Raw genomic sequence first — 26512 nt, 5'->3', positions numbered from 1 at the left:
TCTCAGAGGTCACAAGCAGGACTGGGTGCTATTGTCCTAAGTGCCGTCTACACACATTGTAAGACAATCCCTGTCCTAGACAGCTTAAAATTCAACTAGGCAACAGTAATATTAGCTCTACTTTACAGATAAGGAGCTACACACAGAGCTTAGGAGACTTGCCTGTTGTCCAAACAAGTGTATGACAGAGGTGAGATTGAATTCAGATCTTCTGAGACTTTGGGCAAGATCATCAAAGGTAGATACTGAAGGATGCTGCTGTATAAATCCCACTTGGCACCTCAGCGTGCCCAAACAGGTTAATTAAATACCATTGCGAAGCCAGCCCCTAAATCAGTGACCATCTCAAGACAATTTTTCCAGTGTCGGACACTTTTTTTTAACACATGTACCTTCAAAAGAATTTGCCGTGCCACTAAAAGTCTCCTCATGATTCATCTTTGATGACAGTGCTCAGCTGCTGGGCAGCAAGGTGGTATGAACTCTGAGATGATATGCAAGCTCTTACCAGAGGCACAACAATAAGGAATATTTCCAAGGTCTTTTAGCAAGGTGAATAAGAAAGGATAAGCAATATGTAATACATGCTAATTCGTGTACACTGGGAAATAGGTTAAGAAAGTGAGACACGAGATGCCCAACATCTCAAAACAGTCAAGTCTCTAGATAAGAAACTGGATGGCAGCTTTATCTACCTTGCCATGGAAAGGCCCAGGAGTACAAGAGATGTATGGCTGAAGACATACGCTGTTTGTACAGCTTTTTTCCATGCTTCCAATTGCTATTAATCCTCTCATTTCTGTTCTTATTAATTCCCCGATATCAAATTGTAAAAAGCCTACAGAAGGGGATAAATGTAATGTTAGTGGAGCAGAGCTGAGAAGAGATCAGCCCCCTGGACTGTAGTTAACTCCAACTTTGCTCTAAAGAGCAAAGTCTAAGCTGAGCAGAGTGGCCATGACGTACGGGATATTTTGGGTGTGTGTGTCAATAGGGCAGCTGAGATGAGTGACTGCAATCACTTTTCCAAACTTGTCAGGCAATCTGGAAAACAAAGTCCCCTACCACCTCCAGCTAAAGAGACACTAACAGAACCCACCCACAGGCAACTTTCATAATTCTCAGGCTTTTTATACCAAAAGGCATTTAGTAGCCAGAGTGAGGCTTTTAGCTCTACTGCACTAAGTCTGCTCAGATAAAGCTCTGTTTAATACACTGAGGCAATGACTGCAGCTTTTTGGTTATGTTACAAACACTTCCATCTCAGTTACACTGATGACTGGGAATCCACTTAAATCCAGGACCCAGTGTAACCAATATCCTCTAAAACACTGTAGCAGAGCAAACAGTACAAAAACACGCACAGTTTCCCTTTATGGGACAGTATTTAACCTCACCTCCTGGTCACAGCATGCATCAGCTCTCCCAGCAAAGCAGGCAGACACCAAGGGCTCAGTCAGATGCACAAGAATTGCTTTTAATAATTTCATTTATCTTGTGCAATTTTTTTAGAAAGCCTTGAGATCACAGACCAGAAATAAAGGGACGCCACAGACCCCAATGCAATGCCCACCTAATTTCCCCACCCAGCCTATTTCCTGTTCGGAAATCACTTATTTACATTGTCATGCTCTAACGATGTCCTATCTGTGTATCCAAATAACAAATAAACCAGCAGAAATTCAACTGCGTGCTTTGCCACAAAAATCAGAAGTATATTTGGAAAACTGTGCTGTGCATTTGTAAATACCTTCCCACAAGAAACACTGCAGCAGGTTTATATCATTTTAAATACGCAGTGTCTTTTCGTCTCTGGTGTATGCAATAGCCTGTAGGAGCTTAGTGATAAAGCTTCCTTAATTGTCAGATTTCCTCCAGGCAGGCACCAATGTTTCCTCATGTGTTGCTAATGGTTTGTGGAATTAACATGGCTGTTTATTGTTAAGCTGCACAGAAGGAGAAGTGGCAGACAGGCCTATGTCTGAACTTCCCCACTACAGGCAAGGATCTGACAGTGCACTTTTACTGAACAATAACCAGAGAAAAGACACCAAAACCATTTTAACTCCTATATGGTCATTTGCTTTTCTATAACCTTCTTCAAAAGGAATTCAGAATGCTTGCTAATGGAGGGAAACAGCTCCATTTTACGGTCAGGGAAACAGACACAGAAAGGTAAGTGTTCTGCAACTGACAGCAAAAGCGCGATCCTCTAAAATTTCCTGGCCTCAGATGACAAGCCCATCACAGAAGCAGGTCTCAGCTTCTAGATTTGACTGTTAAATTGCAAAGCCATCCATTTATCTTTTATTAAGTCCTCTTTTTTAGAGTAGAGTGGTACCTCTGTAACCAGACTCCAGACATTTCTCCCTGGATAAAATATCTATGCATGTGCATGTCTGCTCTTCCCTGCCAACCTGGATATATTGTTTGTTTTTACATATTAAAAACATTTTTAATGATGACAGCATGTTTAGCAATGCGTAGCACTGAAGCAGACAGTCCTTATTTCAGGCAGCAACATATGGAAGCAGAGACAAGCTGTGTACCTGAATCAGCGCTAGTACTTTATCCTGTACAATAGTGGGGGGATTATTCTTGGGCGAGATGATTTTCACCAGAACACCATCTATGAAGTCACGGTTTGCCACTAAGACATGAAAGCGATGGCCACAGTTCTTCACACAGGTCTCCAACACCTACACACACACAAAAAAACATTCATTGTTGGAGCAAAGCTGGATCACACACACAGCACCTATGTGGTTGGTTTCTGATTTTGCTTTTTTTTATTTTAAAACTTTTGATGGGAGAGAGAGAAGACAGAGGAGAAATTACACTTATACTCTTAATTCTTCTTTTCTTCCCCAATTTTACCAAAAAGCTTTCTTCTCTACACACACATTTAGACGTACCTCACCCACCATTAACATAATCAGCACTTTTGTGATCTACCTTTGCCTGTTTTCAAGGTAAAGAAATATAAAGTTTCTTCCTCTACAAAGCAGAACTTTCCAACCTGCACAGCTGAACAGCTAAGTACACAGCATCACATCAACAGCAGTAAGACAGAGGACATCCTGTCACGGTGAAATATTATCATGATGTGGCACTCCACCATTTTCTATGTACCTGGAACACAGCTGGACCCGCTTGCTCTGAGCTATAAGCCATGTTTTAGAGTTGGGAATTCAGGTGAATGATCTTCACTCATTCAAAACACTCCCTTGTGGATGCTCTGACAGGTTATACTTTGACACATTTTCCCCCTGCAACCTAGCTAGAGGCACCTTCCACTTGCCATTCAACTGCCATGGAAGAACAGCTGTTGATTTTTCTCTGAAGAACATGATTAGCATGGAGATAAATCCAATGCGTCACTTCTCCTTACAGCCATGCCTAATAACCACTACGACTCTGTATCTGAGGAGTCTGTAATTACTCTCCTACTTCAGCTACTTTCATCAGCCCTGATGACATGGACTCATTCCTGATGAATTTCGCTCTTTCCTGCACAATGGATAATCTCATGGTTTGGTCTTTGGTAATCTGTCAAAATGACAATCCAGGATAGGAAATGGCAAGAAGACAGAAAATACAGTCACGCTTTGTCAGGGAGATGCAACAAGAGCTGTGTGAAAGAATCATACAGATCACCTACCCACAGCAGTATAACTCGATCTAGTTACTGCTGCTCATTCCTCAGACTTCTGCGGCACAGAGCCCGCCCAGCACCGCGCGTTCACGAGTGCTGCATTATCCAGGAAGCCCCTAGCTAAAGTCATCAGCAGGAAAGGTCACTGGCAAATTATCTCACACCTTAGCAGTGCTGCCTAAATGCACAGAATATAATTTACACTTTATTGAGTGAAATTAGATCAGCATAAATTAATTCAAGTCTCCTACAGAGATCCGTTCACAAGGGAAATTGTGCATCAGCTACTTAAGAAGCTGGAAATATGGCAAGTTCATCATCCTCACTTGCAGATATGCCCACAGCTGTTGTCTTGGAGTGGAGAAACAGTAGGACACAGGGAGATGAAAGTAGAAGGGAAAGCCCCAAAGGGTACACAGACCCGTCTGGGCTACTTTAACTTTCCTCAGTCAGTACTTGGGATGAATAAGAGCCCAGAAAAAAAGCAGAAATCAATTGAGTCAGAAAAACACTATGCAAAGCTTCCAGCAGCTCTCCCCAAGGAAGTGAGGAGGCAATTGGAGAGAAGAAAAGGCCAGAGCAGTGGCTGTTAAAGCAAATAGCGTATGCATTTGAGAGAGGGCCAGGAAAAGGAAAATGACAAAAGAAAAGGGTTCTGCCCTTTTGAGGCATTCCAGCCTGCCCCCACTCACCGTCAGCGCCAGCATGACCTCTCTGTAATTTTTGTTTCCATTCAGCCTCTTCTTCAGTGCTCGAATGGCATCCTTTGGACTGAAGGAGAAACACACCATTTTTAAAAGACAGCTCAGACACACTTTTCACATGCCATATACTGTGGGAAAAGGAATCCTTTACCATTTCCAGCTGGACATAAGCATGCGTGTTAACTTCATATTACTTGACTACAACCAAACTAGGGTCATGTAGGAGACATGTGAGGAGACAAGATATCACAGAAATCAAGACCAGAGCAATGCCCAAGGCCTCCAAAAAGGCAGGATGTTGATCAAGCAGGAAAGATTGACAACCACTCAGAAAAAGGCCCAGGGCATAAGACCAGTAATCAATTCTCCTGCAAACTGCAAGCAGCACAGCTTTTCTGATGCTGAAGGAGATGTATCAGAGAAGCTCTCTATTCAGATGACCAAAATTAATAGCATTGCAGCACTGCAAAGAGATACACCTGCTGAAAACAAGAACCCCACAGGTATGAACCTGGTATCCTCTCCAGCAATACGTTTTTCATGCCAGCCCTCCCAAGCAGAGACCGACCACAGAAAGTGCTGCATCATACAATAGTTTTCTGAAATGTCTAAGGAGCAGGAAAACTAAGCAACTCATCTGCAAACTGCATTCAAACTATGAGCATCTGCCCCCAGACTCACTGCACCTCCTCACATGCTAAGTACGACTGGATGAAGATTGTGTTCATGAACCTTCCAAAGTTTGCTGAAATAGCACATACCCTTCTTCTGTCTCGTTGATAATGTCACAGATCTCCATGTTAAGTGTCCAGTCTTCACTCTGCAGAGAGCCATCTGTGGCCTTTTCTGTAAAGAAAAATAAATCTTTTCACATCCTCCTGATTAGGTACTATACTTCAATCCATCTTCAGTTACTCTGAGCTGAAACTATCCAGTAAAAGAAAGATAGGGGAAAAAAAAAAAAAGTCCCCACTGGCTGAAAGCAATGTCAAACCTTTCCTCCTGGTTTTAGGGATCAGCATAGAAGTTTCCAGACAGAATCAATTATAGAATCATAGAATCGTTGAGGTTGGAAAAGACCTTTAAGATCATCGAGTCCAACTGTTAACCTAGCACTGCCAAGTCCACCACTACACCACCTCCCTAAGCACCACATCTACACCTCTTTTAAATACCTCCAGGGATGGCGACTCCACGACTTCCCTGGGCAGCCTGTTCCAATGCCAGACAACCCTTTCAGTGAAGAAATTTTTTCTAATATCCAATCTAAACCTCCCCTGGCGCAACTCGAGGCCATTTCCTCTCATCCTATCACTTGTTACCTGGGAGAAGAGACCGACCCCACCTCTCCACACCCTCCTGTCAGGTCGTTGTAGAGAGCGAGGAGGTCTCCCCTCAGCCTCCTTCTCTCCAGGCTGAACAACCCCATTTCCCCAGCCGCTCCCCATCAGCCTTGTGCTCCAGACCCTTCCCCAGCTCCGTTGCCCTTCTCTGGACACGCTCCAGCCCCTCCATGTCTCTCTTGTGGGGAGGGGCCCAACACTGAACACAGCATTCGAGGTGCGGCCTCACCAGTGCCCAGTACAGGGGCACGATCACTGCCCCGGTCCTGCTGGCCACACTGTTCCTGATACAAGCCAGGATGCTATTTGGCCTCCTTGGCCACCTGGGCACACTGCTGGCTCATATTCAGCCGGCTGTTGACAAACACCCCAGGTCCTTTTCCGCCAGGCAGCTTTCCAGCCCCTCTTCCCCAAGCCTGTAGCGTTGCATGGGGTTGTTGTGGCCCAAGTGCAGGACCCGGCACTGAGCCTTGTTGAACCTCATTCAATTGGCCTTGGCCCATTGATCCAGCCTGTCCAGATCCCTCTGCAGAGCCTTCCTAGCCTCAAGCTCACTACCCTCAGCCCACATAGATGGGCTGTTCTTCAAAGACTCCCGAATTCCTACGAGAGTAGGAAAATGTCAGCTAATTCCAATTTAAACTTCTCAGATGCTGCATTGTTGGCAAGTTATGAGGTAGGAAAATCTCCCCAAAATCAACACAACCTCCTCCCTGTTTTAGTAGATAATATCTCCACATGAATCGAGGGAAGAAAGATAGCAACTTGGAGACAGAGTTCAAGGAAGTCCAGGATTTCAGTATGGAAAGAACCACCAGCACATGAAAACATTTAGCACATGACAATTCAGGTCACAATTTCATTCACAGGCACCCCTTTTTCCCTGGGACTCTTTTACTCCTGTACCACGGTCCTTCAATATCTGCTTGTCAGGGGGCTGGGCACTGCTTCCCTCTGACCCACGCTATGTTCCCCATCTCCTCCCCATGCTGGGGCTACGTACACATCTCCCAAGCACAACCCGCCTTCCTCCTGACTCCCAAATGCTCCCTCACTATTTGCGTGACAGGTAAGTAAGTCACTCCGGCATCAGACTAATTCTACAGGAAGGATGACCTACAGCACCATGACAGTGGCAGATGCCAACTGTTGGCAGTTTAATTTATAGACGTCTGCAAGAGTAGCATAACCATAACTTCAAGTAATCAGTTGACAAGAACTATTTCCTCCTTGGGATTTCCTCCTAAATCAATATAGTTCTGTCTAGTGGTGCCTAGAATGTCCCCTGAATTTTTCACACTTCTCACTTGCAGCATTCAAACCCTATCTGCGTTACACTACCCACATTCAGAGATGCTATTGAGTTGAACGTTAAAGCCTGTTGCCAGAGACACCTAAAAAGGGGACCTTCAAGCCAATGACCTTCTCCGCTAAATTAGTCTACGTTTTTCTACAGATCCCTGGCATCCAATGTTGGAAGGTAAATAGGGTAAACAAAAGCATTTTAAAAATGTAAAATAAACCAAGAAAAAAATTTCCAAACACATTAAAGCAGAAACAAAACCACAGGTACCATCTTCTCCAACTATCCTTCTGTCTTTACATCAGACCCCAATCTGTCCCCCATAACAAGCAGATTTTGTTTGAGAACACCAGGCTCCAAGGAGTTCACACATCTCTCTTTCTGTTTACCAACGATGTTTTTCCCATTAACATTTCTATCACTGTGACTGAGGATATAGATGCCCACAGGCCATAATTACGAGACATTATTTGGAGAAAGACTATATGTCTGGGTAATTCAAGTTTCAATGACTTGTCTACACCAGATTTGTGGCTAAAGCAGCTCCACCAAGGACAGTAATTGTACAAGTCTGAGACAAACCAGACAGCTGTGCAAAATCCAAGCAGAGAGTGCTGAAAAGAAGCCATCTATCTCCAGAATGGAGAGGACCCCATTGAAAAGGAGATTACAGAACAGGAGATCACTCTTTGCAGGCCTCACTTACCATTCAGAGAGGCAGTGCTGCAAGGCATGGAGATCGCTGCACAGGGTCTTACCCATCGGGGAAGAAACAGAGGCTGCAGAACACCCAGCTGTGCCATCTTCACCTCTGGGTCTCTTTCAGCCATCACCACCTCACGGCAGAGTTCGCTTTGGCAATGAAAACTCCTTCTGCTTGAGGAGAAGCCTTAGAGAGATGCATGGCTTCCAAAACGTCCCATAAATACTGGACAGGTTATTGACTATTTTTAATTTACTGCATTTAGGCTACGTTTGGCAGGGATTCTCTTAAGGAACAGTGCAGGCAGAGCTGTTTAATGTTTTCTGGGGTACAGGAATTCATCTTTGTGCAAAGCTACTAGTAACAATCATTTTTTTTAGTTGCATTTTGTTCTTATACTGTACATAAGGCTTTATTGGTATAGAATGTGATCTGCCTTCACCTCCATATAGTCCTTGTTGCTTAGGAAAACATTTTATTTAACATTAGAGAAAAACCCTTAATATTCAGAGATATAAAAAAATCACTACATCTGCTCTGCTGGAGAAGGTGATCTCCAAAGCTGCTAAGGATTTATAAGCACAGTGCTGCAAAATGAGAGATTACGCCTTAAGTAGAGGATATTCCTTAATCTGGGCGTATGATTTGTTTTCTTAATCTAAAACTATATTAATAAATTTGTGTGTTCTTGACAGCATTTGGCATCAGGCGGCAACTTAGCAATATTCGTACTCTCTGGTTCTGCTATCACTTCTTATAAATGCTTGTGGAAAATGCTGATCCTGCACAAAGCTGTGCTAGCAGCCACTTCATTCATTGGTCTTGTAAGACCCATTTAGTTAAGGTTTCTTTTGACAAAAACTGTGGTATTTTGGAGAGGGTAGAGTGAAGAGATGCTGCTGCAGCACTGTACAGAGGGTGGCATAGGAACACTCGTCTGGGGTCCCCAATAACCTCATTTGTATTTCCCTTCTGAGATACACTAGGGAAAACGAAATCCCCTTTCTCCCAGAAAGTTTGGTTACTGCCTTTTTATTTTTTCATTTCTGTTCTTTAGTTGGAGTAATATGTGGTTGAGACTGTGTGGGTTTAAGACGTAACAGTTGTCTTTTTGAGAATTAGTTCTTTTTCCCTTGGGTAATTTTTAATTCGAATAAGAGTCAGAAGCTAATTTTAGTCTCTTCTTCAGCGACAGAGAGCACACAAGCTCTTGTCATCTGTAGTCGTTTGTCCTTTGTAGGGTGTGTGACCCAGATTTGCTGCTGCAGTGCTCTCTCAACTGTTACAAAGGAGTTAACTGACTGCAGAGAAGGCATACGGGTTTGTGTGTGATTTGTTTGAAGAACAGTATTACGCTGCAATGAACTGAAAGCCTGTAGAGCTCTTCCAGAACCAAAACGCAGCAGGTTGTAGTTCTGGATTTCTGGTGAAACAGCTCTGCCTGCACTCATCCGTAAAAGAATCCCTGCCCAACATATCCAAAATGCAGTAAATTAAAAATACTCAATAACCTGTCCAGTATTTATCGGACATTTTGGAAGCCATGCATCTCTCTGAGGCTCATCCTCAAACAGCAAATAGATTAAACAGACAAGATTAAACAGATTTTGGAAACTATCACAGAACTGTGAAGGAATGGCATGCAAATCATGCAAATACCCTTTAAAAAAGTCGCCAGCTCCTCAATCTCTTTCAACCTCATTAAAAGGCATCTAAATGGCACTAGTTCACCGAAGGACTCTGGAACACGACCAAAGGATTCCAGGGTGACATAAGAAATGTTAAATTAGAGAAGGAAAAAGGCAATGAGTAGGAGTCCTTCCTGCACCTCCCTTCACTGAACCGAAGAGTTTATGGTATAGTTTAATTGCGTAACAAAAGGGCTGGCAACTCCCAGCCTGGGTGCCAAGGGTGCCTTGCACAGCTTCTGCCCCAAGAGCACCTCCGAGCGCTGTGTTATTGCCGACTTCGTCACCGCAGCAGGGGCCAGGAGTTAGTGTCTCACACGGAGACATGATACCACCAGTGAGATTATCAGAAAGTCTCTCTCAGAAACAAGATGCTATCGGTTCCCACCATGTTTCCCAAATTAAAGCATAAATGTTCTGGTAGAAAGAAAGACAATCTGGCACTCCACGCCTGACACGCTGCAGACCTTGGACACTGCATATGAACATGCAAGCATTAGCTTATCTCTAGTCTGCAAAGAAAAGGAAAAAATAAAACTGTGCTATTTTTTCATTCACACCTTCCCTCTGAGTTCTAACTCTTGTGGCCGCATTTCCACACTCTGCCAAATGGCAATATCAGTATTTCCCTGCTCACACTGACATCGTGTACATTTTATGGCATTCAGAAGGCGCTGTTCAGTAGCGTAAAGTTTTCAGTGTAAACAGTCTCAGTGCACACACACCCCCAGCCAAGCCTCTTCCCAAGCAACATGCTCCGACCTGAGAGATGTCACCACAAGGAAATCAAGTCAGAAATGCCCAGGTAACTGCCACGTAATAAACAGGCTGTGCAGGGCAGGACAGGAATGCTCTTTAAAATGCAGGGAAAAAAACAGAAGAACTTTTACCACCCATCTTGAACGCAGCTCAAAAGTCACCTAACAAAGAAATGTTAACACTGGTTGTCCTCAAGAAGCTGTTCCCACAGCCTTTTTCAGTCCATACTACTTTTGCTTCAGAGTTACAGTTCAATGTTGATGACACTCTGAATATTCTACTTTGTTCACATACGGATGAGATAAAGCAGAACTCCTTGCTCTTCCCTGCTTCCCCCTTCCAATGCTCATCTCTGACCATTATACTGAACCTGCCAATGGAGACAGCCTGAAGATTTTCATTAGGATTGCAACTGCACAAGTTGAAATCTGTATGCTATTTACCTCACATACCATATGCATGCTTACATAGCCGAGACTGAAAAACTGACTGCTGGAAGCACCGAGAACACCTACTCTAGCTGAATGATGACAGCAGGCACGACCAGGGTAAAAATCTCTCCAAAAGACTGCTTATCTATCTATAAGCACCAGTAAGCGACTGTGGTGCTGCATCATGTTCTTGGAAGAAAAGGCAACAGTGAAAGTTAAACGTTGCACTAGCTACAAATCACATCAAATGAAAATGGAGAACTGTGCTGTTTTCTGTGTGAATACCAGAATCTCGTGAATGAACAGATCTTTGTGTTCAGAGAAATCATAGTTTTCTCTCTTGGGACTTCTCCAGATGTTGCTTCAGAGACTCTTGATTCATACATTTGTGAAGAATTACGCACGAAAAATCACCTTCTGTTTATGCAAGAAGCATGCACGCCAATGCACCGTACTAGAGAGATCCAAAAGCAAGAAAGTTCTGATTCCAAATTTCTCCCCTTCCCTCCAACATCTTTTTTTTTTTTTTTTTTTTTTTTCTGCTTGGAAGTTCAGAAGATCGTGGATCTTAGATCTTTGTCTTGCCTCTTAACAGTCCACCTGCCTACCAGCTGTGCTCCAAGACTGAAATTAGCAAATCAAACAGTCAGATGTGTTATATTTCACTCTGCATAATATGTGACAGAGAACAGAAGAAGCCACAGTATTAGCAGGCTTTTACATCCATCCTACTGGTCCCCCTCCCTTCAGCTCAGTGGAGCTCTCTCAGAAGCAAGGGCTATCAGCTGAGGTCAAATGCAAAATGCTTTTATAGAATGGACAGATGTCTTTTGGGGGGGAGGGAGGGGAAAGAGTTTTGCAAGGCAATGCAAAACGCACAAGATAGCTCACAAGGGAAGATAAGCTACTGAATGAAATGATAACGTCTCTCCTCTGAGCTGTAGCTTACAGCATTGTTTTGCTTTAAAGCATCATTACGTTTTGTGACTGCAGTTGTCTCTCTTGGATTCAAGAAATCATCAATGACCTGCACAGCACTGTCAATAAGACCTGGGGAAAGACCATACAGAGGCCACGGAAACATATTTCAGCTGTCCAAGCAAAATGAAGATAAGACTAAAGATCCTCAGCATTCGCATGGCTGCTGAGTTTAAGACATCTCACTTGGAAGACAGAGATACACTAGAATAACACACCTGGATACTCCTGGACCTAACAGTCTGTTCTTGCTTTCTCTACGTTTGCTGCTAGAAAGACAGTCACGGACACTTAGACATTACAGTAACCAACAGGAGGTTTTTTTCCTTTTTATCAAAACGCTGCTATTAAAAAAATAAATGTGACTTATTCAAAATTCAAGATCAAAACTCAACTCTGAAGTGACTTACTCACAAAAACCTGCCAGTTTCTTTGTTAGAAAGCACAGCTCCAATAGCATTTTTCAATTAGCCACCTCACTGCTCCAAGTCCTTTTTCTACATTCCTTATTTCACACTGCTCTGAAAATGCTGAGCTTCACACTTCCAAAGAAAAAGCCAGTCAGCTAGAACAAACGGGCTCAGTCTGAACTGCAAGGCATTACAGAGAAACGTGATTTGGGTTGTACCGCTGCAGCACTGGTCATCCACTTTGACCGTTGTGATTTTTCAATTTATTTTAGCTATGCTTACATCGAAACTCTTTGGGATGAAGTCGTCTATCCTCCACTCATTGTTTTGCCAAAGTTTCTGGGGCTGAATAAATGAATAATCATAGTTTATAATGACTGTGGAGTCTACGTTAAAATAAAATAACAAGAGGATTTGTGGACATGCATATGTGCGATCATAATGAGTATTTAGCTCAAATGCTGTTTGAAGGCACAGCGGTAAACTGGGAACTGTCATTTTCTCCAATTAACTTTCAGGTTTTCTTCTTTTTGGAGCTGCCGCCCAAATGCCAAACTTCTTCAAACCTGCCTTCCAGATTGCACTTACCTGAAATCATGAATATGTAATATGCAATTACTGTGCCTTTTTAAAGACTGCACAGTATTCACAGTTATGCTACAACATTCCTGTGATTTAGATATGCTACAGAAAAGACATCGCCCAACATCTCCCACAGATTCAGCCTCTCAGGAGCAGGAAACTACAGCTGATTAACTGAGCATAGCTGCGCAGCAGTTTCAGAAACAGAGCAAGGTGAATGGATTAATACATATTAAACAAATATTAACAGCTGTATAACAAAGACAATGTTTCTTTCATACTCAGAGGCTACACCTGAACATACTCAGGCTACACCTGAACAAGAAGAAAAACAAACCAGAAATCCTTACAATAATATCAGAGTAGGCAAGGGAGCATATCAGCCTGACTCGCTTAGTTTATCACATCTCATAGGTCCCGATGCATTTGCAGGTTGTAAAACCAGACGGACCTTCCAGTACTATGCTATTGTATTGTACAGAAATGGCATGACAGGGCAACCTAGTCCAGGCAGTTTCTGTACTCAGATGTCGTTCATCTCAGGCACAAATGATGGTTTAGTCATAGTCCTTAAAAGCATTTGGAATCTGGATCCCAAGCAGAACCATGTGTTTCTATACAATAAAGATTTTTGTTATGAATCTTCTCACTGAAGTTCCCCCATCAGCAGAAATTGTTGCTGCTGACAGCATGCTCCACTGAATGACATGTGTATGTAAGTTGCTCTCTTTCAAAACAGATGGCAGAAAAAGACTACTGCTTCTTTAAAACAAAGTGAAAGCCCTCTGACTTCTTCATTCTACATAGCTTTAAAAACAAAACACAATAAAAAGCCTTCCTCCTATGTACAGTACGCTCATTAAAGCTAACGTGTTGACCTATGTACTGTAAATAGCTGTCCTTCAGAGCTAGGTCATATGGCAGCAGCTCCCAGCTCATCAAGCCATTTGCGTGATTCGGAGGCACTTTCCCCTAAAACTCAGCCTGCACCGCATGTTTCTTCACCTCTTTCAGCAGTGACCTTGGCCAGATTCCCATCTCACTGCAAACCCACGATATTCAAAGTATGGTGCTACTTCACGATTGACAAACAAGGACCTGCTCACGTCAGAAATCAATATGCTAAAGCCTTCAATCAGAAATGTCAAAGCAGTTTTAAAATATACGTCCTGTATTAATGGATTTTAATGGATTCGAATGGAGATGTTTACTGTGTGATTTACTGTAGGGGAGCAACAAATCAATGTTCCTTTATGACGTGTCACATCTCATGACAGACTGTCCCCTCGTACTGTTGTATCGGTGGAGATGATGGCTCGCCACTTCGCAAACATCTGTGATCTATTAGGCAACACTTCCACTAGTCTAATATTATCACACTCTGAGTGTCCATCTTTCTTCTCTAGAGGAGAGGCACGAAAGCATAAATTAAAACCTTCCGGGTGACAAAAGGTTCTCCCTCAGATTTGCCTTTTCTGAATTTGACTGCAACTGCTATGACTTGTCCGTATGACTCTGTATGGGAGAATTTATCAGCACAGCGTTGTTTAAACAGGTCAGTGCATTGGGATGGTTACCCAAATCTCCTCCTCCTTTGATCACAGTAAGGCAGCCGGTGCTGTATGCCAAATGGCACCGACATTTAGTCATTTCCATAGGCAGAACTTGGATTGTAGCCTACTACTTCCCAAATGGTTTTTACATTGTTTTAATTTCTCCAAGGAATTTGGATGATTGGGAGGGGGGGTTACCTTCTTCCTTAACTGGGGCTACCAGTTCCTTAACTGAGAATCTCAGGTATTAAAACACTGACATACTGGATGAGTAACGCCTGTTTACCAACACCAGAAAGACAAAATTTCTTAATAGTTGACTCTGGCTCTCTCCCATCCAAAAAAAAAGGTCAGACAAAGAAACTAGCCAAAGAAGCTGAAAAAATAGCCATCTTCCAAACATCACTTAGTAGCTGAGAAGCTTTTCTCACCAGAAAGACAACTCACTATAGACAACTCCAATATTCCAAAAAAGCTCTTAAACACCTAATACATATACATGAATTTGTCCTAATGCCAAAAAAGAACTGCTAAAAAAAATGCAGACTCCATTCATTTTATCAACCTTAACTTACAAATCTGAGAGAAGGGGCAGCTGAAAGTAGTGATTTATTTCCCAACTTCTTTGTTAGCAAGTATGCCTAAAGGCTCCATTACAGTGGGTTTGTTATTTATAAGAACACCAGTATGACAGTTCCTTAAATAAACTGTTGCAAACTGCTTTTTAAAACATTCTCCCAAAAACGGAGAAAAACAGTACCTCATGTACAAAGTGGAAAGAATGTTTTTGACCAGTAAGATACTACCAGAAGGTAAGAGAGAGAAAGAGGAATATTCTACGCATCCGGATGCAATTTTACCACCCAGAACTGCAGGCAGAGTGGTATTACAATTTGATATCCTAGCTGCACAAAATGTTGCAAGCACCATCAAGAGCAAGAAGGTGTCCTGATCTGTGACTAGCTGCCCCATTCAGAACTTCAACGGCATCCAGTAATTACAGGTGAGACCAAAAAAATGTCTTTATGAAAAGTTATGGATGATCAGTGTGTCAGTGAGCTATATTTGAAATCTATCAGCTCTTGATGGCTAATTTTGTACTACATGAGTAAAGCAAGTTCTAATAACTCACTTGGGACTTCACTCCAGTACTTACAAGCTACGTGCTTTTCATATTCATAAAACAAAACTAATTGCCTTTCATGGATGAAATGTTCTAAGAATTTTTAATCCATGTCAGCTGCAAACTCTAAAAATCCATCCCCATAAATTTAAAACTCCCCCTCCCACCCACTCGCTTGTAACATGTTGTTTGCTGCAAACAAACTACAAGGCAAAGATAATCCATCAGGCTCCTACATTAGAATTTTTTTTTTTACAGGTTACTCCTAAAGCCAATTGCCCACATTCTTACATGCTTAAAATAGACTGAAAACACTAATTACATTTAGTGAGGGGAAAAAAGGCAAAATCATTCATTCCTACAAAGAAAGCAGTTACAAGAACAAGGTTACTCCTTAGCTGCAGCATGCTACAGCAGATTTTTAAGTAAACGTTCATACACGATAATGAAAATGTGTTACAAATGAAATTAAACAAATCTTGCAGCAGACTATTTCATGGGCATGTTCCCACACCCAGCTCTCCTATATATCTACAACTATGAAGGTGAGAGCAGCGTCCTCTGGAAAACCACCATTACCCCACACGTAGAAGCGAACTAGATGGCGAGGAGTCTGCAGCTTTTGAGGGCTAACAGTTCACGTTTTCTAGTGTGAAATGCTTCAGTTTGCTTTTCAATTTTGCAGCCTTCCCTCACACTGCTCTACAAGATGACAGCAGGCCTGTGCAAGAGGCAGCTAGCTCCGATCCCATTCAAATTCTCCAATACCTCCGTGGCTTGAAGATCAGCGTCTGGAATACTCTAAGCGTTTTCACCACGGGAAGAGGGGAGAGCTGGCTCCTGTTCCACTAGGTAACGGAAATCACTTTTGCCAACGCTGCTGTCATTGAAGGGCTCTATTGCCAGCTGCCCGTTCCAACAAGCCAAGCTTGCTATGCCTGCAAAAGCTTGGTGGCTAAACGCTTCCAAATGATCTTCTCAGGAAATCTGAGTGCAAATCAGGCAACAATAATAACAAGATACATGTGTGCAATTCCGTCTTGTATGGGCTGAGAAACGCAGATTTCTTGGTCTCTAATAACCCTATTAAAAATTCTGCTCCATTTCTACAGCCACATTTCTCATGTGCCCCTGCTGTAGATAAGCCTGAAAAATACTGATAAATAGAAAATGTAAATACCAGAAGTTTAGGTCAAGTATGCAAATGCCTATTTCTGAGACTGTCATTGTAATTTTCCCGTAAGTCCCCATTCACCAGCTTGTGTTTTCTAGTCATACAACTTTGTAAATTCTTCAGGTCAGGAACTGTCCCAATACATTTCACATTCCACTGCAATCACCTATATTACATGATACTATTAGTGTGGTAAAATTAAAAACAATGTAAATGCATTGGGGACTGCAGCATACTTTTGGAAAATAACCATACTGGTCCTTGGACAGTTAAAATTCTAACTAGAACACATATTTTGAGCACGGCTTACAAACGGTTTGGCTTATTTACCATATGCAGCAGGGAAGCAAATCCTGGCAAATGAAAAGGGCTGATCTAGTGCATTCTGAAAACTGCAGATTAGGAATGGGAAGGTAACCTTCCCAGTGTGAACATATACAATCTTCCGCAATCTACAGAAAATCAGCTCTCCAGTCTTTGCGGCTTACATCTTGTTAATCAACAACACAGGAGATGTCACAGGATACCAAATAACAAATATGAAACCTACTGAAGCCTTTTTGGCAGTGTGACACTGATATATGTTAGCGTCACTGCTGCCGCTTGGGAAAGCAAAGAGTACCTACCACCAGCGGCACTAGCCTGGCCCCGTTCACTGCTGGCCAGCTCAATGACGGAGCTTCACCAGCTCTGGCTGAGGTTCACCTCTTCTGGGCATTCCCTTATGTTTCTGGGTGAATCCAGACTTTCTCAACTTCTTTTGGGTTTTATGTTCATGCACACTGTGCACGTCCTTCCTCTCAGCCCAGCAGCAGCTTCCTAAGCAACCAACGACAGTATAATGATGCCTTTTATGAAAGAGTGCCCTTCAGCGGTGTAAAACTTGCCTGAGCGAGGCTGCACCGTTTCAGCTCTCTCCTGGTGACCATCAATGGCCTGGAGATGATTCTGCAAGCCAGCATGCAAACTGAGGTTTGCTTTAAGGGATGCTACACGTGAAACACCTCATTAGCTGCAGCAAGACACAAGGCCAATACCCTTTAAAGAATCTGGTTGGAAGAGGGGTTTTTCATTACTCACTGGCTATGCCAAGTCATTGCCATAGATGGGGATTTTAAAGGCAGTTTTAATTATAGTAGGTAAAACCCACGCATGATCAAGCTGCAGTGTCAGAAAACCACCAGAACTAAACACTGACCCATTTGGGTTGTTTGCTGAACTTTAATCACTTTCCAAGTCTGACAGCTGCTCAAACTTAATTGCTCATTGCGCTTGTAAATAAAAACTGATCTCACTCTCTGGTTAGCCAACCATCTTATAGTTGCCATAACAACTTCTTGTCTAATAAGTGATTTCAGATTTACCATTATTTGTACTAGCAGAAAATTTCACAAAGGTCTGAGATGGCTCTTTTCACTAAAATACCCTTCTAATTAGAAGAACCGAAAATCAGGAGAGAAAGGGCAGCTCAAAGATAATGAAAAAACAAGCTATTTACTACAACAGCTTAAACATGAGATAAGGGTACCCCAAAACCAAATATATGCTGGATCCTGCTTAACCCCTACCTTTCACCATTAATCATCTTATTATCATACCTATATCCCATAACAACTGCTCAGAAAAATACTAGACAGCATTCAGGTAATAACTGGCCACAATGTGGCCACTGATTTCAAGATTCACTCCAGATGAAATATTCCAGTCAAGTTTGCATATTTTCTCTCCTAATCTTAAATTAGGAACCAATTAACCGGTTAAATTCCTTAACACTCTGTTAACTGACAGGAGCGCTTTTTGGTGAACACTGAGGAGTTTGGATTCTTGACAGTGCCATAGAAAAGAGGAAAAAGCGTTTGTGTTGAGCCCAGCCGATGTCCATTGCATCAACTGCAATGAAAGATGTTTTGGAAGGAGGGGCTACAATATAGTACCTCACCTCTGGATCACCTCAGTCAAAAACTTACTTCAGGCTTGACTTTGTGGACGGAATTACTACTTAAAGCCTTGCAGATGTCTGGAAAAAAAATATCTGTATTTCAGGAAGTATTTGGTCATCATAGCTTAAGTAAAATGCCTCTATTAAAATATACAGACCTATTTGTTAGTCTGAGAAGACAAAGTGATTGGAAGCTATCAAATACCACTAGCCTGTAAGCCTAATACAGCACAAAGACCTTCCAAAACTTGCTGGCAAACCTGCTGAAGCTTGCAATTTATTTAATCTGCCCAAAGTGGCTTTTTGTGTGTATAGGCAAGGAAGGACGCCCTTTTCCTTCCAAAAGGAAAATAAATGCAGAAAGCTATAATTGAGACAAAACTAAAGTTTAAAAAAAAAAGTCAGGAAATACCAGATTTTTAAAAAGGATTTTTTCTGCATTTACTCAGCTATGCAAGGAAAGTGAGTTTTTTGTTATTTGGGTCAATACAAAGCTGGTCACACTTCTTGCAGTAGATGTATCCCACAAAAATACAGAGGATGCAACATGTCCAAGTTAACAATATCCTCAACATTCCTGACCACGTTTGGGATGTAACAAAGTCTTTCTTGCCTTAAGAATAAGAAGCCAACGCTCTGCAAAGTTCTTGGGGTTCAAACACAGTTTATAACACCAATCTGTGCCTTCACTTTGTGTACTTTTTCTTTGATCTGAATTTGAACAAAGAATTTCTTCCCAAAGTAATCTAACCCAGAAGGCTTCCGAGGACCAGCTGGGGAACAGACTGGCTTACTCTCAAAGAATAAGCAGGCTTACGAACTAGCCAAACTATTCAACAGGTTTCTCCTGAATATCTTCTCATTTTTGAGTCTCCTGACGCTCTCTGAGACTACGTTGGAAGCACTGAGCTGCCAAAGGGTTTCTGTGAACGGAGAGATACAGAAGCACGGGTAAACAGTCTATATATAGCCGTGCCAGGAATTGCCCAAACATGGACAGGGTATATACACACATGGACTTTTTTTCCTTCCCTAATCCTTGATTTTGAAATGAGTTGCTACATTATGGGGCCTACCTCATAATTCTGGCAGGTACAGAATAATCATAGAGCATATATGTAAATGAAAAGACAGTGCTGCCAGTAACAGACTGGCTGAATTTATTTGCATCTCCCCTTCTTGAGCAACAGGAAGAGTACCTACAGATTGGAAAACCTGGCTCCATGAGTTATGTAAAGACATGTTTACCTGTAGCAAAGGACCTGCTCCTAAGGGAAGAGAGACCAGGCTCTAGCAAAGCCTTTAGACCAGCATCTTTTGTGCTCAGGAATCATCAGTTTTAAAAGAGCCCTTTATCATTGATGATAACTGAAACAAATGAGCAAAACGATCGTGGAGAACTGCCAGCAGAATGACTAAGCAAATATGGAAGATAAGGCTTATCTATCCTAGACAGGATTTTTATACTCAGCAACAAGTTTCTTTTACGTAGCAAACTAGTAATTCCCCAGGTGGATACAAATGAGAAAATGGAAAACTAGTTCCGGATGATCTGTGCAGACTCATCGTATGGGGGAAAAACTGCATTACGCAGGCTGGCCTTTCAGGTCACTTCCTAACTTCTCAGGGCTCTTTCTCCCCTGTGTTCTCCAAACTCTTATGCTTTTTATCACCTATACATTGCACAGATTTTGAAACCAAAAACACAAAGCGTGAAATGGTTTATCCAGAGTCAAATATGAAATACCAGATGAGGAAGGAGATTGCCAGGCCAACCCTGAAGAGCACCTGGCCTGCAGGTACTACGCAGCGTCCTTCCCCATGCAGGATCATCTCACCAAAATTTCTGCAACAACTGCTGCTGTTCCTCCACTGACCATTACCACTGAGGATACTACCAGATGCCTTGATCACCTTCAAAGAATGCTTAATTATAAACCCAACATAGTTTACGAAATCAAAGGAAAGTCTGACTAATTTAAAATTGTTCTTAATTCAACTAGGGAAAACACACAATACTCCTTTTTTTGGTGAAAATTGTTCTGGATGAAATACAAAATCAGTTGGAAGGGTCTGTGGGGATTTTCTAACTGTGTGTTTTTAGTCAAGCATATTCTAAGTATGCAGTTTAAAAAATCTGCCGAGTACGTGAACAGAGCAGTATCAAACTGGGAACGAGCTGTCCTCACACTGCAACCTCTCACATATAGATTTATATTAGAAGCATATGGAATATACATTTAAGCATACTGTGCTGGAAGAGATAAAACTGCATTACTCAGAAATACATGCTATAATACCTTCATGAACTACAATCTGCTTTTGTGCCTATAAAATAAATCCAGTCTCGGAAACCTAGTATTAAATGGTATTATACTAATTATCCAGCTTCACACATGTATGTAGTTTCTCCAAGTTGCCAGATTCATGACTCAGTATTTATTTGCTCCTTTAAAAGCAAAGATATCCATTTTCATATTTCATGGAGATTTTCCTTACAACATAATCCATTGTCATGATGTGAAAGCAGATCCTAATAATCTTATAAAACTAAAAGCATTTTATGAGACTCTCTTTTGCATGACTAGCACAATTCTGTATGAAGAGTGGGGGGCTGGATTTTAAATGACTGACCAGCTACAGGAATACCTATAAATGTTCTTAAACTCTGAGGAGAGCACTTCTTGTGCCCTCTTCATTGTGTGAAAAAACAAAATTAATCTTTTTGATGCTGTGGGCATCTGATAGCAAGAAAAGTTACGGCTACCCTCTACTGAGAAAAGTTTCCCTTAGAACAGGGCACAATACTTCAGTGGTTATAGGTAAATGCAAAGGACTTTTTATTTTATTGTAATGCAATTAATGAAAAGAGAGATGATTCAGACCAACAGCATGGTGCAAACACATAATTTTATTGGTACTAGGTCCTAAAATTACGGTGTGCACTTTAAACACTGACTTCTGGCATTGGGAAAAGGTTTGTCTCTAAAAGAATGTTTTACTTACAGCACAGCAAAGTAGTAGGTTTACTCTGAAGGGAACTTAGGCAAATTGTGTGTGTGGACAAGAAAGCCTGGGTTAATTCCTCCTGCAGGATTACCATGGGCTGCTCACTGTAATACATCTCCCTGTTCCTGCATATAACCATCGACTCATTTATTTAGGAACCATTTTTGTTCTAACACTCATAAAAATCTTAACATATAAGAAACCTGAAGAAAGGTCTTAAGTGCTTCTTATGGAAAGGAAAATAAAAAGGTGTTTATACACCCTCCAAGCTGAGGCATTTTCTCATTTTTTCTTTTTTAGAGTGGGGGAACAAAACAGCAGCTCTGGAAACAGACTCTGTCCACTATATTTATGATCAATTTAACAGCCCTGAATGGAAACTGCAAGTGCTTTGATAAAAATCAATTGAAAAGCTGTCTGCCTCACTGTTGCTTCCATAAAGCGTCTCTGTATCTTTTGCTGAAACCTTGTTTTTGTAGCCTCTTTAAACAATACTCTGTATTAGATCACAGCACTGTGCCTCCTCTGAAAACAGACTCCAAGGAAAGTGTCCAGACCACCACCCCTTCAAACCTCCCTTCATGAACAGGGACCAGGGATGTAAACCAGCATCATCTGATCAATACCCCCACCCCCAGTTATGCAGGACACCTTAATTTCTACTATATTGTTAAAAATTAACTTTCAGGTCTCTGTGCATTTAACTCAGGTGCTGGACCTCTCTCCCTGGAGGTCTTTGGCTTTGAGTCAAGCAGACTTCAGGTTGTGGCAAGAAGAGCTGACTTCAGCAGCACACACAGCCCTGACCAGAGCCCTCACCCAAACGGACCTCGATGCCCCCGTCCAACACCCTGTGAGGAGCCCATTTCACACATCGCTGCCCCAACTCAGCCCTTCGCACCTGAGGGAGCCAGGGGGGCCAGCAGCAAGACTTGGTTTGGATTCAAACAAATAAACACTCTCCTGAAGCCTTTGCAAAGTCTCCAGAGTGGAAAAAAAAATACTACAAAATGTAACTGGTTTTACTGCATCCTCATGTGTAAGCCATATGGCCTATATCAAATAAGCAGAATGAGCAAAAAAAGTCACCACTACTCCACATTCTTGTAATTCAATCAGCTTTAATCATCCAAGATGTTTTCGCTAATCTACGGTAAGGGTATTTGTTCTAATAACCTTGAATAGAGTGGTGACACTTTAAAGATGGCTCCCTTGAACAAAGAAAGATAAAAACGCAATTTATGGCAGGATGTTGAATCTCAAGGCAAATTCCCGCTACTGTAAATTGCAGCTTTTCCCCCAGGCCAGCCCCTCTCCAGATAGCATGCAGTCTGTCTCTGCCGTTTTACTACACATCTTCCTGTACTTCTCATACTCACTGGTCAGGAGTATTCCTCAAAATAGTCCTCCTCTAAGGATCTAGTCTTATCGTATTTACAGCATTAGCTGGAAAAAATAAACAGTTCAGTTGTAAGAACTGGGCCAGCACTCAATGCCACAAAGGATCTTGTCAGCCCCGACATAATCAGCAGCCTACGAAACCCGCGGCACCCAATTCCAGCCTCTAGACTCTTGCCAGCTTTCACAAAGACCTTCTCCAGGGCTGGTGGCACGACCACCCCTCAGCTGGCCAGAGCCACACAGCACCAGCTGCCAGGGCAAGCTCCAGTGCCCCCCCTGGCTCCATGTCCAGCATTGCTGACGGCTGCTGGATTCACCGGGCATGGAGCATGCAGCACCGGTTAAAAGCGTCAGCAGCATGTCAGCCTCCACACACAACCCCTGCCCAGGGATCTTCTTGAAGAGGCCTGCTAGGAAGCACTGGCCACCAAAAAAAGTGACATTGTGAAGGGGTGAAGGGACCACAAAGACTTCTTGTAAGTCCTGTGGGATGCTGAAAAGCACCATTTGCTCACAGAGCCTTTGAGAAGTAATGGGTTCTGCCACATAATCCTGGATGAGATTTTTAGCTTATACGGAAAATGGTGCTATTACCTAGCTCCCTTCACTGCAACCTCCAGGTGAAAAGCCATATGGATTGGGCAAAATGGATTTTAATTTCAGGAATCTCCTAGGCACACCGCAGCAGCTGACTGCCTTCCACACAACAGCCCTGTCAAAAACCACCCCCTCTGCTCAGGAGAGGACCTTGCAAGAGACAAAGGACAGTTCAGTGTCCGTGGGTCAATTGAAGTATTAAAGAAAAATTAAGTGAGGTTTGCAATTAGTAGCCATGGTGGTCTTTTATATAGTTTCTGTTACTCGACCACTGGAAACCAAAAAGAGGCTACTATATAAGCCCGTTGCCAACAATCAGGTAGCGTTCAGCGATGAGGAACCTGGCCGCCATTGACACTGGCACTTTAGATGCAGGAGACTCTATCCATCTCCATTACAAATCCTCTGAGCTCATCCTAGCATTACTTTCCCACATTAAGCAAAAGAGTTAACATAAAAACCCTGTCTAGCTTCAGACATTATCCAGATAAAGAGAAGGAGAAAAGAGAAAATCCCTTGTATTACCTCTCTCAGCTCTCCCCAAACCTCTCTGACATCTTTGTGCTTTCAGACCTGGCATTTATCTGAAGACATTGTCTAGCCCTAATTAAATCTTCATGTGAACCACTGCTACTTCCTGGCAGAGAACATGCATTCTTGGTGTGCTGATGGACCTACATAATTTTCTGCACTTCTCCCTTATGGTGAGTGTTAGGCCTTGCTTGAAAACATCACAACTGTGTTCAACACAATATGTTTAAACAGAAATACAAAATTATTCAGCTCCTTTTAAAGAATGAAGAGAAACATAAGTGAAAATTATATTCCACACGCTCATTGAAAAAAAAACCTGTGGAAACACTGGGCAAATAGCACTGTCTGAGAACAAGGCATGCTTTTGTTTTACTGTTGTCTCAGAAGGGGATTACTGGCAGTGATATGAGAAGCAGAAAAATTTTTCTTCCAAAATAAAATCTGCAGCTATCTCTTCCCCCTGGGGATGACAAAACACTCTTAAAGCGCAGCTGAACTTTGCATTAAGGGAAGTTGCATTGTAAACCCCTCACACACACCTAACCTGCCCGATGAAAGCAGCTCCTTCAGAGCTTTGTGTTCAAAGCCTCTAAGTTGGCAGCGACTGCTTATTCAAAGAGAGCAAGGGGATGTAAGAGCTATGAAAATCTTTGCACTCCAGAGTCAGAAAGGCGGAAGGCTAGAAAAGCAGATTTTACTGCTAACCCTCCCCCCAACAATTCTTAAGTCTTAAGGAAGCCCCTTTAAACCACTTACTGATGCTAAAAGAAACTGACAATAAATAAATGAGAAATTATTGCCTTCCCTTAACAACACTCATTGTAGAAGGCTTGTCCAAGCAGCAAAGCAGCCAGCTGTCCTGGCAGATGTGGTCAGATGGCCAAACACAACAAAGCAAATTCACTTTAAAATCATGTTTAACTTTCACTGTTCTCGTTATTATCCTCCAACTCTCGGCGCTTCTCTCCCCAAGCAGAGGAAATAAACACCCCAGATGGCCAAAGAAAAACAGAAGCTATACATATGCTCCATATAGTCTGACAAAGCAAGAGTCCGGCCATCTTCAAAGCACAGTGCGAGACTTACCCGTTTAAGGGCCTTTTAGCTCTACAAAGGGGTGTCTCTGCACGTGTGGGTGAGGCGACTACTATAAAAGAAGGGTTTTGAGGCCACGACCAGGTACTCTGCAAAATTTTTATACTTTAATTTCCAAAGACACAAGTCTTCCATCATTCCATAAATTAATGTAGAATAGCTATAGACCAGACTATACATAGCTATACATTATACTATAATTAACCCCTAAATAAGGCATTAGAATTACTGTTGCTTATGAAACAAATTAAGGAAACTATGAGCGTGGTTTCACTGGAGAGGGATGCTAGCGCAAGTGCATTCAACTGAACATCGCCTTGGCTTCTGGGACCGTATGCCACGGTCCCCGCACTGCAGGAACCTAAGCCAGTCTGTTGTTCTTTCCCACCGCAATGTGAGAGAGCTTGTACTTCTTCAGGGCCTAAGAGAAGACAGTGGGAGGCAATGACAGCCCACCCAACTGTGGGCAAGTTACCAAACTCCGCAGAAGTGGTGCCCAGGCTTTTTCCTGTGGCCCTGGCTGTGGCAACCCAGACCGAAACCACACTTGCCACAGTTGAGAGCGAACACATCTGTGGGAGGGAGGGAGTAGACGCAGCAACCCAGGAAGGACTTGGCTAGCCACGCAATGAAAGCACACTCAAAATAACCCGTGTAATGTCACCAAAGCATTAGCAAAACCACAATTCAAGCTCTGGGCTGAAAACTGAGCACGTACTTGTATCTCTAAACCATGTCACCCTCCCTGCATATCCACAGGTCGAGGGAGGTTTCAACATTTTGGGAAAAGGTGGCTGAACAACAGGGCTGCTCTGTAACAAGGCGTTCACAGGAAAAGGAGCTGGGGGATGCAACAACTTTCCTTCACCCACCAACCATCCTGAAGTGGAGTCGCTCCTTCCTCATGACAAACAGCCTGCCCAAAGCTACCGCTACCCCCATGGCCCTCTGCTGCCCACAGAGCCCTCCACGACCCACACTAACCCCCAGAGACCCCAATAAGGCCTACAGCACCCACCAACCCCGAAAGCCACCCACCACCTCCAGAGCCCTCACCAACCCTGAGATCCCCGCTACCCCCAGAGGCCCTCCAATACCTCCAGAGCCCCCCACCAACTCCCACAAATACCTCACCACCTCCAGAGCCCCACATTAACCCCAGAGATCCCCACAACCCCCAAAGACCTCCAATAAGGCCCACAGTCCCCCCACTGGCTGCAGAGATCCCCGCGGGCCCTCACAGACCCCCCCACCGCGTCCACAGCACCTCACCGACCCCCAGGGCCCCCCGCTGCCTCCAGAGCCCCCGCTACCTGGAGCCCCCCACCCTCCAGAGGCCCCGCTGGCTCTCCGGGCCCCCCAGAGCCCTCTGCACCCCCGGGGCCGCCTTACCGAGGCTCTGCCCCACCGGGGTGCTGAACGGGTTCCCCAGCAGAAACTCCATCTTGGGATGACAACAAACAGCGGCCCGGCGGCCCCCCCTCCCCCACCCCGCTCTGACTGGCACCCCCGCACACCAATCACAGCTTGC

The 26512-nt window shown here is 43.1% G+C and overlaps 1 protein-coding gene across 8 annotated transcripts in view; it reads right to left on the bottom strand.

The window, feature by feature from the left end:
• TOM1L2 (target of myb1 like 2 membrane trafficking protein) overlaps positions 1-26457 on the bottom strand; it is a 60690-nt gene extending 34233 nt beyond the window's left edge. For 3 of the 8 annotated variants that reach the window (XR_012044906.1, XR_012044905.1, XR_012044907.1), the window contains exons 1-5: positions 26374-26407; positions 7712-7878; positions 5121-5205; positions 4348-4426; positions 2550-2699 (exon numbers count right to left, since the gene is read on the bottom strand). Coding sequence is in view for 5 of the 8 variants with exons in the window: in XM_072877877.1 (XP_072733978.1) it covers positions 2550-2699; positions 4348-4426; positions 5121-5205; positions 7712-7835 (438 nt within the window). In the remaining 3 variants the exon portion in view is untranslated. Of the gene's footprint in view, positions 1-2549; positions 2700-4347; positions 4427-5120; positions 5206-7711; positions 7879-26373 lie in introns of all 8 variants that reach the window. The other 5 variants (XM_072877877.1, XM_072877878.1, XM_072877881.1 and 2 more) reach the window with 3 other exon arrangements.
• Between the last annotated feature and the right edge of the window lie 55 nt (positions 26458-26512).

Source organism: Ciconia boyciana, chromosome 13 (genome assembly GCF_034638445.1).
Source record: "Ciconia boyciana chromosome 13, ASM3463844v1, whole genome shotgun sequence".
In the NCBI taxonomy this organism is placed as follows: Eukaryota; Metazoa; Chordata; class Aves; order Ciconiiformes; family Ciconiidae; genus Ciconia; species Ciconia boyciana.
Note: the sequence above shows the minus strand (reverse complement) of the source record. Positions and strands in the feature narration are given on the sequence as shown.